Source organism: Oncorhynchus masou, chromosome 5 (genome assembly GCF_036934945.1).
Source record: "Oncorhynchus masou masou isolate Uvic2021 chromosome 5, UVic_Omas_1.1, whole genome shotgun sequence".
NCBI classification, from domain to species: Eukaryota; Metazoa; Chordata; class Actinopteri; order Salmoniformes; family Salmonidae; genus Oncorhynchus; species Oncorhynchus masou.
The window spans coordinates 14,393,155-14,405,446 of NC_088216.1; the positions used below are offsets into that span (position 1 = coordinate 14,393,155).

General features: G+C 47.6%; 2 protein-coding genes across 5 annotated transcripts in view; both read right to left on the reverse strand.

Annotated features, from left to right (window-relative positions):
- Nucleotides 1-11,693, reverse strand: part of LOC135534013 (poly(A)-specific ribonuclease PARN-like) — an 18,913-nt gene extending 7,220 nt beyond the window's left edge. The window contains exons 1-8 of the mRNA XM_064961174.1: nt 11,632-11,693; nt 10,095-10,137; nt 9,452-9,527; nt 4,927-5,037; nt 3,748-3,817; nt 3,526-3,581; nt 928-1,014; nt 736-810 (exon numbers count right to left, since the gene is read on the reverse strand). Coding sequence (XP_064817246.1) covers nt 736-810; nt 928-1,014; nt 3,526-3,581; nt 3,748-3,817; nt 4,927-5,037; nt 9,452-9,527; nt 10,095-10,118 — 499 coding nt within the window. The 5' untranslated portion in view covers nt 10,119-10,137; nt 11,632-11,693. The remainder of the gene's footprint in view (nt 1-735; nt 811-927; nt 1,015-3,525; nt 3,582-3,747; nt 3,818-4,926; nt 5,038-9,451; nt 9,528-10,094; nt 10,138-11,631) is intronic.
- Nucleotides 1-12,292, reverse strand: part of LOC135534027 (zinc finger protein 585A-like) — a 37,037-nt gene that overhangs the window by 13,048 nt on the left and 11,697 nt on the right. The gene's annotated exons all lie outside the window — the stretch shown is intronic.

Sequence of the window (12,292 nt, forward strand, 5' to 3'; positions counted from 1 at the left end):
CGGTCTCTGGGTCAAACGTAGCGCACTATATAGGGAGCAGGGCCGGTCTCTGGGTCAAACGTAGCGCACTATATAGGGAACAGGGCCGGTCTCTGGGTCAAACGTAGCGCACTATATAGGGAGCAGGGCCGGTCTCTGGGTCAAACGTAGCGCACTATATAGGGAACAGGGCCGGTCTCTGGGTCTAACGTAGTGCAGGGAAGAGGCTTATGGACAGGCCGGTACTGGTCTCTGGGTCAAACGTAGTGCAGGGAAGAGGCTTATGGACAGGCCGGTACTGGTGTCTGGGTCTAACGTAGTGCAGGGAAGAGGCTTATGGACAGGCCAGTACTGGTCTCTGGGTCTAACGTAGTGCAGGGAAGAGGCCGGTACTGGTCTCTGGGTCTAACGTAGCGCAGGGAAGAGGCCGGGGCCGGTCTCTGGGTCTAACGTAGTGCAGGGAAGAGGCGTATGGACAGGCCGGTACTGGTCTCTGGGTCTAACGTAGTGCAGGGAAGAGGCGTATGGACAGGCCGGTACTGGTCTCTGGGTCTAACGTAGTGCAGGGAAGAGGCTTATGGACAGGCCGGTACTGGTCTCTGGGTCTAACGTAGTGCAGGGAAGAGGCTTATGGACAGGCCGGTACCGGTCTCTGGGTCAAACGTAGTGCAGGGAAGAGGCGTATGGACAGGCCGGTACTGGTCTCTGGGTCTAACGTAGTGCAGGGAAGAGGCTTATGGATAGGCCAGTACTCACCGATCTGAACCTGGTCGGTCTGACTCAGAGATACAAACGCTGACGTGTCATCAATCCACGACACCTGGATGTTACCTAGGAGACGTGCAGGAAGACATGGGAATTAAAAAGGTTTCCTGGTGACCCGACCCGGCCCGTAGTGACCCGGCCCGTAGTGGCATAGATCATCATATTAGGTGGTGGGGGTCTTACCAAAGGCACTGAACAGCTGGTAGAGGTCACTGGTCTTCCACTCCTTAGGGAAGGTGACGTACAGAACATGATCCCTCTTGGGCTGGACTGCAGAGGAGAAGGGAAGGGGGGGAAAGAGGGGAACAGATAGAGGGGGAACAGATAAAGAGGGGGAAAGAGGGGGAACAGATAAAGAGGGGAACAGATAAAGAGGGGAACAGATAAAGAGGGGGAAAGAGGGGAACAGATAAAGAGGGGAACAGATAAAGAGGGGGAAAGAGGGGAACAGATAAAGAGGGGAACAGATAAAGAGGGGAACAGATAAAGAGGGGGAAAGAGGGGAACAGATAAAGAGGGGGAAAGAGGGGAACAGATAAAGAGGGGAACAGATAAAGAGGGGAAAGAGGGGAACAAGGAACATTCTCAGTCACCACTGACCAATGGTTTATGTACATCATCACCACGGCCCGTTTCTATATGCCATCTTTAATAAATCCTCTCCATTTTCCTTCGGCTGCCGACTATGCAGACGAGGTAATGTCTAATACTGCTGTGTTGTACAGTATCACATTGAACTACTAATACTGTTGTACAGTATAGAGCATCACATTGAACTACTCACGGTCTGGTCCGCTGATGTTGAGGTAGTGTCTAATACTACAGTGTTGTACAGTATAGAGCATCAGGACTACTCACGGTCTGGTCCGCTGAGGTTGAGGTAGTGTCTAATACTCACGGTCTGGTCCGCTGAGGTTGAGGTAGTGTCTAATACTGCTGTGTTGTACAGTATATAGCATCATTGAACTACTCACGGTCTGGTCCGCTGATGTTGAGGTAGTGTCTAATACTGCTGTGTTGTACAGTATATAGTATCATTGAACTACTCACGGTCTGGTCCGCTGAGGTTGAGGTAGTGTCTAATACTGCTGTGTTGTACAGTATAGAGCATCAGAACTACTCACGGTCTGGTCCGCTGATGTTGAGGTAGTGTCTAATACTGCTGTGTTGTACAGTATAGAGCATCAGAACTACTCACGGTCTGGTCCGCTGAGGTTGAGGTAGTGTCTACTACTGCTGTGTTGTACAGTATATAGTATCACATTGAACTACTCACGGTCTGGTCCGCTGAGGTTGAGGTAGTGTCTAATACTGCTGTGTTGTACAGTATAGAGCATCAGAACTACTCACGGTCTGGTCCGCTGATGTTGAGGTAGTGTCTAATACTGCTGTGTTGTACAGTATAGAGCATCACATTGAACTACTCACGGTCTGGTCCGCTGAGGTTGAGGTAGGGTCTAATACTCACGGTCTGGTCCGCTGATGTTGAGGTAGGGTCTAATACTCACGGTCTGGTCCGCTGATGTTGAGGTAGTGTCTAATACTGCTGTGTTGTACAGTATATAGTATCACATAGAACTACTAATACTACTGTGTTGTACAGTATATAGCATCACATTGAACTACTCACGGTCTGGTCCGCTGATGTTGAGGTAGTGTCTACTACTGCTGTGTTGTACAGTATAGAGCATCAGGACTACTCACGGTCTGGTCCGCTGATGTTGAGGTAGTGTCTACTACTACTGTGTTGTACAGTATATAGCATCACATTGAACTACTCACGGTCTGGTCCGCTGAGGTTGAGGTAGTGTCTAATACTGCTGTGTTGTACAGTATATAGCATCAGGACTACTCACGGTCTGGTCCGCTGATGTTGAGGTAGTGTCTAATACTGCTGTGTTGTACAGTATAGAGCATCAGGACTACTCACGGTCTGGTCCGCTGAGGTTGAGGTAGTGTCTACTACTACTGTGTTGTACAGTATATAGTATCACAGAACTACTAATACTACTGTGTTGTACAGTATATAGTATCACAGAACTACTAATACTACTGTGTTGTACAGTATATAGTATCACAGAACTACTACTACTACTGTGTTGTACAGTATATAGTATCACATTGAACTACTACTACTACTACTGTGTTGTACAGTATATAGTATCACATTGTACTACTAATACTACTGTGTTGTACAGTATATAGTATCACATAGTACTAATACTACTGTGTTGTACAGTATATAGTATCACATAGTACTAATACTACTGTGTTGTACAGTATATAGTATCACATAGAACTACTAATACTACTGTGTTGTACAGTATATAGTATCACATTGAACTACTCACGGTCTGGTCCGCTGATGTTGAGGTAGTGTCTAATACTGCTGTGTTGTACAGTATAGAGCATCAGGACTACTCACGGTCTGGTCCGCTGAGGTAGTGTCTAATACTGCTGTGTTGTACAGTATATAGCATCACATTGAACTACTAATACTACTGTGTTGTACAGTGTATAGTATCACATTGTACTAATACTACTGTGTTGTACAGTATATAGTATCACATAGAACTACTAATACTACTGTGTTGTACAGTATATAGTATCACATTGTACTACTAATACTACTGTGTTGTACAGTATATAGTATCACATAGTACTAATACTACTGTGTTGTACAGTATATAGCATCAGAACTACTCACGGTCTGGTCCGCTGATGTTGAGGTAGTGTCTAATACTGCTGTGTTGTACAGTATAGAGCATCAGGACTACTCACGGTCTGGTCCGCTGATGTTGAGGTAGGGAATATCTATGATCCTCATCAGGAAAAGTCTGGCGAAAACACGAGACGTCAACGTAGCATTATAACGCTTCATACAGCTGACAGATGTGTTATAACTACACTAAGACATGCTGAGGTAGGGGATACACACACACACACACACGAGTCCCCGTAGGAGAGGTAAAGAAACTGAAGGGGAGAGAACCGAGAACTTACTTGTTGACGAAGGGTTGGATGAGTTTCGATTGGGATGGGATGTGGGCTCTGGGGGGAGTCAGGAAAGTACCTGAGAAGGAACGAGGAAGTATTAAAAGATTGAGAAACAGCCACGATGACCATACGCATATCCCAGCAGCTACTGCTCTAGTCTCCACGGCATCATAGAGATTCAAAGCTGTCCTTAGGGAACTGTTCCCGCAGTCTGTTTCCACTAAACGGTAAGCGCTAGTGTTACCATGGAGATGGCCTTTTCTCCATTGGGTTTGCTCAACTCCCGCCTCCATTTGGGGAAAAAAAGGTCAGAGGTAAAAATCGAGGAGAGGCAGCGATGAGGGAACATGGATGGGAGTCCTCCAGCAGCACCACATGAGGGCGAATGACGTTTACAAGGGGTGGATCACAACAGAAAAATGTATAATGTGAAGAAAACAAAATTAGGTTGCGCAAGACTTATCGATTAAAATCAATAAGTAGCATGTTGTTTTTAAGTGAGTACATGCTTGTCTCCGCCGGCAAAACCTGACTCAAAAACATGTGCTGGCAGATCAACTCCTCCATGAAGGAAAGGGTAGGATACACCTCACTGTCCTCAATGAAAAGGTGGCTTGAGGAGGGGAGGACTTCCGTTCCCTACAAACCAATTGACATCTTCAACCAAAGGAGGAGAGAAAGAAGGAGCAGACTTTCGGCCAGCGCTGTAGGGGCGTAGGGCCACAGGGCGTAGGGTCACAGGCGTAGGGTGTAGGGCCAAAGGCGTAGGGTGTAGGGCCACAGGCGTAGAGCGTAGGGCCACGGGCCAGCGCTGTAGAGCAACAGGCGTAGGGCGTAGGGCCACGGGCCAGCGCTGTAGGGCAACAGGCGTAGGGCCACGGGCCAGCGGCGTAGGGCCACGGGCCAGCGGCGTAGGGCCACGGGCCAGCGGCGTAGGGCCACGGGCCAGCGGCGTAGGGCCACGGGCCAGCGGCGTAGGGCCACGGGCGTAGGGCCACAGTAGGAATAGTAGTAGTAGAGAGCAGAGACAATATCAGTACAGTGTAAAGGCAGTACACATAGCAGTACAGTGTAAAGGCAGTAGCCATAGCAGTACAGTGTAAAGGCAGTACCCATAGCAGCACAGTGTAAAAGGCAGTACAGTGTAAAGGCAGTACCCATAGCAGTACAGTGTAAAGGCAGTACCGAGGTAGTTGGCCATGGAGATGAAGCAGAGACCAGTGATGAAGGCATCGTAGCCCGCCTCGTGGAGCTGTTCCTGGGCTGTATCGTAGCTGGGGAACCCCTCCGCCGTCACTGGGCCACGGAGGAAAGAAGGGATAAAGCAGACACTACATTAGCCCTGGATGGAGACCTGTCCTATTCTACTGTAATCAGACATTAGCCCTGGATGGAGACCTGTCCTATTCTACTGTAATCAGACACTACATTAGCCCTGGATGGAGACCTGTCCTATTCTACTGTAATCAGACACTACATTAGCCCTGGATGGAGACCTGTCCTATTCTACTGTAAGCAGACACTACATTAGCCCTGGATGGAGACCTGTCCTATTCTACTGTAAGCAGACACTACATTAGCCATGGATGGAGACCTGTCCTATTCTACTGTAATCAGACACTACATTAGCCCTGGATGGAGACCTGTCCTATTCTACTGTAATCAGACACTACATTAGCCCTGGATGAGACCTGTCCTATTCTACTGTAATCAGACACTACATTAGCCCTGGATGGAGACCTGTCCTATTCTACTGTAATCAGACACTACATTAGCCCTGGATGAGACCTGTCCTATTCTACTGTAATCAGACACTACATTAGCCCTGGATGGAGACCTGTCCTATTCTACTGTAATCAGACACTACATTAGCCCTGGATGGAGACCTGTCCTATTCTACTGTAATCAGACACTACATTAGCCCTGGATGGAGACCTGTCCTATTCTACTGTAATCAGACATTAGCCCTGGATGAGACCTGTCCTATTCTACTGTAAGCAGACACTACATTAGCCCTGGATGGAGACCTGTCCTATTCTACTGTAAGCAGACACTACATTAGCCCTGGATGGAGACCTGTCCTATTCTACTGTAATCAGACACTACATTAGCCCTGGATGGAGACCTGTCCTATTCTACTGTAATCAGACACTACATTAGCCCTGGATGGAGACCTGTCCTATTCTACTGTAATCAGACACTACATTAGCCCTGGATGGAGACCTGTCCTATTCTACTGTAATCAGACATTAGCCCTGGATGAGACCTGTCCTATTCTACTGTAAGCAGACACTACATTAGCCCTGGATGGAGACCTGTCCTATTCTACTGTAATCAGACACTACATTAGCCCTGGATGAGACCTGTCCTATTCTACTGTAATCAGACACTACATTAGCCCTGGATGAGACCTGTCCTATTCTACTGTAATCAGACACTACATTAGCCCTGGATGGAGACCTGTCCTATTCTACTGTAATCAGACACTACATTAGCCCTGGATGGAGACCTGTCCTATTCTACTGTAATCAGACATTAGCCCTGGATGAGACCTGTCCTATTCTACTGTAAGCAGACACTACATTAGCCCTGGACGGAGACCTGTCCTATTCTACTGTAATCAGACACTACATTAGCCCTGGATGGAGACCTGTCCTATTCTACTGTAATCAGACACTACATTAGCCATGGATGGAGACCTGTCCTATTCTACTGTAATCAGACACTACATTAGCCCTGGATGGAGACCTGTCCTATTCTACTGTAATCAGACACTACATTAGCCATGGATGGAGACCTGTCCTATTCTACTGTAATCAGACACTACATTAGCCATGGATGAGACCTGTCCTATTCTACTGTAATCAGACACTACATTAGCCATGGATGGAGACCTGTCCTATTCTACTGTAATCAGACACTACATTAGCCCTGGATGAGACCTGTCCTATTCCACTGTAATCAGACACTACATTAGCCATGGATGAGACCTGTCCTATTCTACTGTAATCAGACACTACATTAGCCATGGATGAGACCTGTCCTATTCTACTGTAATCAGACACTACATTAGCCCTGGATGGAGACCTGTCCTATTCTACTGTAATCACACTACATTAGCCCTGGATGAGACCTGTCCTATTCTACTGTAATCAGACACTACATTAGCCCTGGATGGAGACCTGTCCTATTCTACTGTAATCAGACACTACATTAGCCCTGGATGGAGACCTGTCCTATTCTACTGTAAGACACTACATTAGCCATGGATGAGACCTGTCCTATTCTACTGTAATCAGACACTACATTAGCCCTGGACGAGACCTGTCCTATTCTACTGTAATCAGACACTACATTAGCCCTGGATGGAGACCTGTCCTATTCTACTGATCAGACACTACATTAGCCCTGGATGAGACCTGTCCTATTCCACTGTAATCAGACACTACATTAGCCCTGGATGGAGACCTGTCCTATTCTACTGTAAGCAGACACTACATTAGCCATGGATGAGACCTGTCCTATTCTACTGTAATCAGACACTACATTAGCCCTGGATGGAGACCTGTCCTATTCTACTGTAATCAGACACTACATTAGCCCTGGATGGAGACCTGTCCTATTCTACTGTAATCAGACACTACATTAGCCATGGACGAGACCTGTCCTATTCTACTGTAATCAGACACTACATTAGCCCTGGATGGAGACCTGTCCTATTCTACTGTAAGACACTACATTAGCCCTGGATGGAGACCTGTCCTATTCTACTGTAATCAGACACTACATTAGCCATGGATGGAGACCTGTCCTATTCTACTGTAATCAGACACTACATTAGCCATGGATGGAGACCTGTCCTATTCTACTGTAATCAGACACTACATTAGCCCTGGATGGAGACCTGTCCTATTCTACTGTAATCAGACATTAGCCCTGGATGGAGACCTGTCCTATTCTACTGTAATCAGACACTACATTAGCCCTGGATGGAGACCTGTCCTATTCTACTGTAATCAGACACTACATTATCCATGGATGAGACCTGTCCTATTCTACTGTAATCAGACACTACATTAGCCATGGATGAGACCTGTCCTATTCTACTGTAATCAGACACTACATTGGCCATGGATGAGACCTGTCCTATTCTACTGACGTGCGTAGTTATATAACGGAAGTACATGACGTAATGACGCCACGAAGAATACAGCACGACAGAACAAAAGCAGAATAACAGTAAGTGCACACTTCCAACAACACAACAAGTTCAAGTCGAGCAGACATTTAAAAGAGTAATTACATTTCAGCGAGACAACGCAAAGGCGAAATCCATTAAAGCTCATGATTTCTTTTCGACTTGCGGTAACGCTTCGTGGTTCGACATCGATACTTGTTTAGCAGTTCAAAAATGTCGGAAACATTAACTTACATGACCGACAGCATGGTCAAGCAACTGTTTGTTACATACAACATTAGTTGTGGACAGACAGATGTTGCTGTCCGGTTTTGAGATTAAACAAAAAGGTGTTTTTGAATTAATTCTGCCACTGTCTGGTCTCGGCCTACACAGCACGGTGGCGAGGCATATGAACTAATAGGTTATATAGCAAACAGAGCAATTATCACATTCTCTGATCCTTTGGATTGGATGGACAACATGTCAGCTCACTTCATGCAAGAGCTCTGATTGGTTGGAGGAGGTCCTCTGGAAGTTGTCATAATTACTGTGTAAGTCTATGGTAGGGGTGAGAACCATAAGCCAAAAGCCATGAAGCAAACCCGTGCACCCATCGGGGTCCCGAGGGTTGAGTTTGGGAAATGCTAACATGGGTTGGTTATATGTTTGATTCTTTTCTGGCTCTGCTTCCCCATTGATTGTGTCCACACACCGCTACTGCTTACGACGCCAAAATAAATAAAATAAAAAATTAAATAATAAAATTTGATTTGATACGACGCCAAAATCGAATTACTATAAAAACATACGATTTTTGTTAGTATACGGTCCCATACAATAATCTATACTCCTAAAAAAAAAAAAAAAAAAAGCCCCCACGGCAGTCGCCCTGGGGTCACTTCCCCGACTTTGAAAACCACTGCATCACAGTATCTACACAGGTCCAATAGATCCAATGGTTCAACCTCGGTTAAAAAACACCAAGTATAATTTCCTCTGTCCGGAGTACACCCGAAGTACTCCCTCTTGCATTTTAAAAACAGTAAGCCTATGGTATTAGGAGTCTTCTCAAGCACCCCATGTGGATAGGTTGAGTACCGCAAGGGGCTCCTAGTACCCCTGGTTGAGAACCACTGCTATAGAATCTTGTCCTCGATGATAGACAATAGAAGGTTGAGTAAGTTAGAAGTTTGTACACAAACGTACCACCATTTCTATTATGTCAAAAGCTATATTTAATTTTACCTTTATTTAACCAGGCAAGTCAGTTAAGAACACATTCTTATTTTCAATGACGGCCTGGGAACAGTGGGTTAACTGCCTGTTCAGTGGCAGAACGACAGATTTGTACCTTGTCAGCTCGGGGGTTCGAACTCACAACCTTTCGGTTACTAGTCCAACGCTCTAACCACTAGGCTACCCTGCCGCCCCACTATGATTTAGTTCATGTGATGCAGTTATTTCGTTAGATCAGCTTCTGAAATAGCTTCCTGTTCCTTAAAACGTGTCGTCGTCGTCATGTTCTCTCACCAACTGTAGGAGATTTGAAGGGGCTCTCTTTCAGCTGTTTCTGCAGCTCTGCTAGAGACGTGATGTTGATCAACTCCTAGAAGGGTTCAAATAACAAAAAGGCACAATGAATATTCTTCAGACTTCCACAGGGGGTTTCATGACATTTTTTTTGTCGTTGTTGAATTTTACCCCCTTTTTCACCTCCCCAATTTCGTGGTATCCAATTGTTGTAGTAGTTACTATGTTGTCTCATCGCTACAACCCCCGTACGGGCTCGGGAGAGACGAAGGTCAAAAGTCATGCATTCTCCGATACACAACCCAACCAAGCCGCACTGCTTCTAAACACAGCACGCATCCAACCCTGGAAGCCAGCCGCACCAATGTGTCGGAGGAAACACGGTGTACCTGGCGACCTTGGTTAGCGAACACTGTCCCCGGCCCGCCACAGGAGTCGCTGGTGCGCGATGAGACAAGGACATCCCTACCGGCCAAACCCTCCCTAACCCGGACGACGCTAGGCCAAGGACCTCCCGGTCGCGGCCGGTTGCGACAGAGCCTGGGCGCGAACCCAGAGTCTCTGGTGGCCCTGAACCACTGCACCACCCGGGAGGCTACGACTTCCTTTTAACCTGACATCTAAATACTTGATGTAGTATTACCTTGAACGGTTGCGTAGTGGCCATGAGCTTGGTGTCCAACAGCCTGAGGAAACAATAGAGGAGATATTTGGTTCGTTGGTTAGAGAGGAACATCTGTCTTTACCAACAGCATCAGATATACACACGCGTCGAGGGGGGGAGGCGCCGCGTCGAGGGGGAGGCGCGCGTCGAGAGGGCGCGCGTCGAGGGGGAGGCGCCGCGTCGAGGGGGAGGGGCGCCGCGTCGAGGGGAGGCGCCGCGTCGAGGGGAGGGCGCGCGTCAAACACAGAGCAGAGCTCCTGGGTGAAACACGTGGTGGGTTAAGGGCCTTGCACAACGGCAGCAGATGGTACATGGGATCAGAGCAGCAGCCTCCAGCTGCCAGTTCATTCCCATGTGTGTCGCCGGCTCTGCCAGCTGCTGGTCCCCCTCTCCGACCTCTGGGCTACTGGAGAGGTTTCTAGATTAATAGCGCACCAGATAAATACACTGACTCCCAGAGAGGTTAGGTCAAAGTAGTGGTAAGCCTTGTCGGAGCCAGAACGGCCCATAGAGATGTAGTAGCAGTATGTCCTTTACCCGGGAAGACCCACCAGAATGCATTTACCCGGGGAAGACCCACCAGAATGCATTTACCCGGGGAAGACCCACCAGAATGCATTTACCCGGGAAGACCCACCAGAATGCATTTACCCGGGAAGACCCACCAGAATGCATTTACCGGGAAGACCCACCAGAATGCATTTACCCGGGAAGACCCACCAGAATGCATTTACCCAGGAAGACCCACCAGAATGCATTTACCCGGGAAGACCCACCAGAATGCATTTACCAGGAAGACCCACCAGAATGCATTGACCAGGGAAGACCCACCAGAATGCATTGACCGGGGGAAGACCCACCAGAATGCATTGACCCAGGAAGACCCACCAGAATGCATTGACCAGGGAAGACCCACCAGAATGCATTGACCGGGAAGACCCACCAGAATGCATTTACCCGGGAAGACCACCAGAATGCATTTACCCGGGAAGACCCACCAGAATGCATTTACCCGGGGAAGACCCACCAGAATGCATTTACCCAGGGAAGACCCACCAGAATGCATTTACCCGGGAAGACCCACAGAATGCATTTACCCGGGAAGACCCACCAGAATGCATTTACCCGGGAAGACCCACCAGAATGCATTTACCGGGAAGACCCACCAGAATGCATTTACCGGGAAGACCCACCAGAATGCATTTACCGGGAAGACCCACCAGAATGCATTTACCCGGGGAAGACCCACCAGAATGCATTACCCAGGAAGACCCACCAGAATGCATTTACCGGGAAGACCCACCAGAATGCATTTACCCAGGAAGACCCACCAGAATGTATTTACCCGGGAAGACCCCCAGAATGTATTTACCGGGGAAGACCCACCAGAATGTATTTACCCGGGGAAGACCCACCAGAATGTATTTACCTGGGGAAGACCCACCAGAATGTATTTACCCAGGAAGACCCACCAGAATGTATTTACCCAGGGGAAGACCCACCAGAATGTATTTACCTGGGGAAGACACACTGAGTGACCTCTTTAAAGTCATTCAGCTCCTGTGGGGAAGAAAGAAAATAAAGTCAAATAGAAAAGAAACAGGGTTCCTCTAAACCACTGTGTTTCCGACCTCATTCCGTCAGTAGAATATAACTGGCTATTCTTTAAAAGTGCTTTCCTCACCATCCTAAATAAACATGCCCCGTAAAAAAACAAAATTGTAGAACCAGGAACAGATATCGCCCTTGGTTCACTCCTGACCTGACTGCCCTTGACCAGCACAAAAACATCCTGTGGCGTACTGCATTAGCATCGAATAGACCCTGCGATATGCAACCTCTCAGGGAAGTTATGAACCAATATACACCGGCAGTTAGGAAAGCTAAGGCTTGCTGTTTCAAACAGAAATTTGCATCCTGCAACATAACTTTCTGGGACACTAAAGTCCCATGGAGAATAAGGGCACCTCCTCCCAGCTGCCCACTGCACGGAGGCTAGAAAACATTGTCACCACTGATAATTCCGAGATCATTGAGAATTTCAATAAGCATTTTTCTACAGCTAGCCAGGTGCTTTCCACCTGGCCACCCCTACCCTGGTCCAACAGCCCTCCAACCCCACAGTAATTTGCCCAAGCCTCCCCCATTTCTCATTCATCCAAAACCAGATAGCTGAT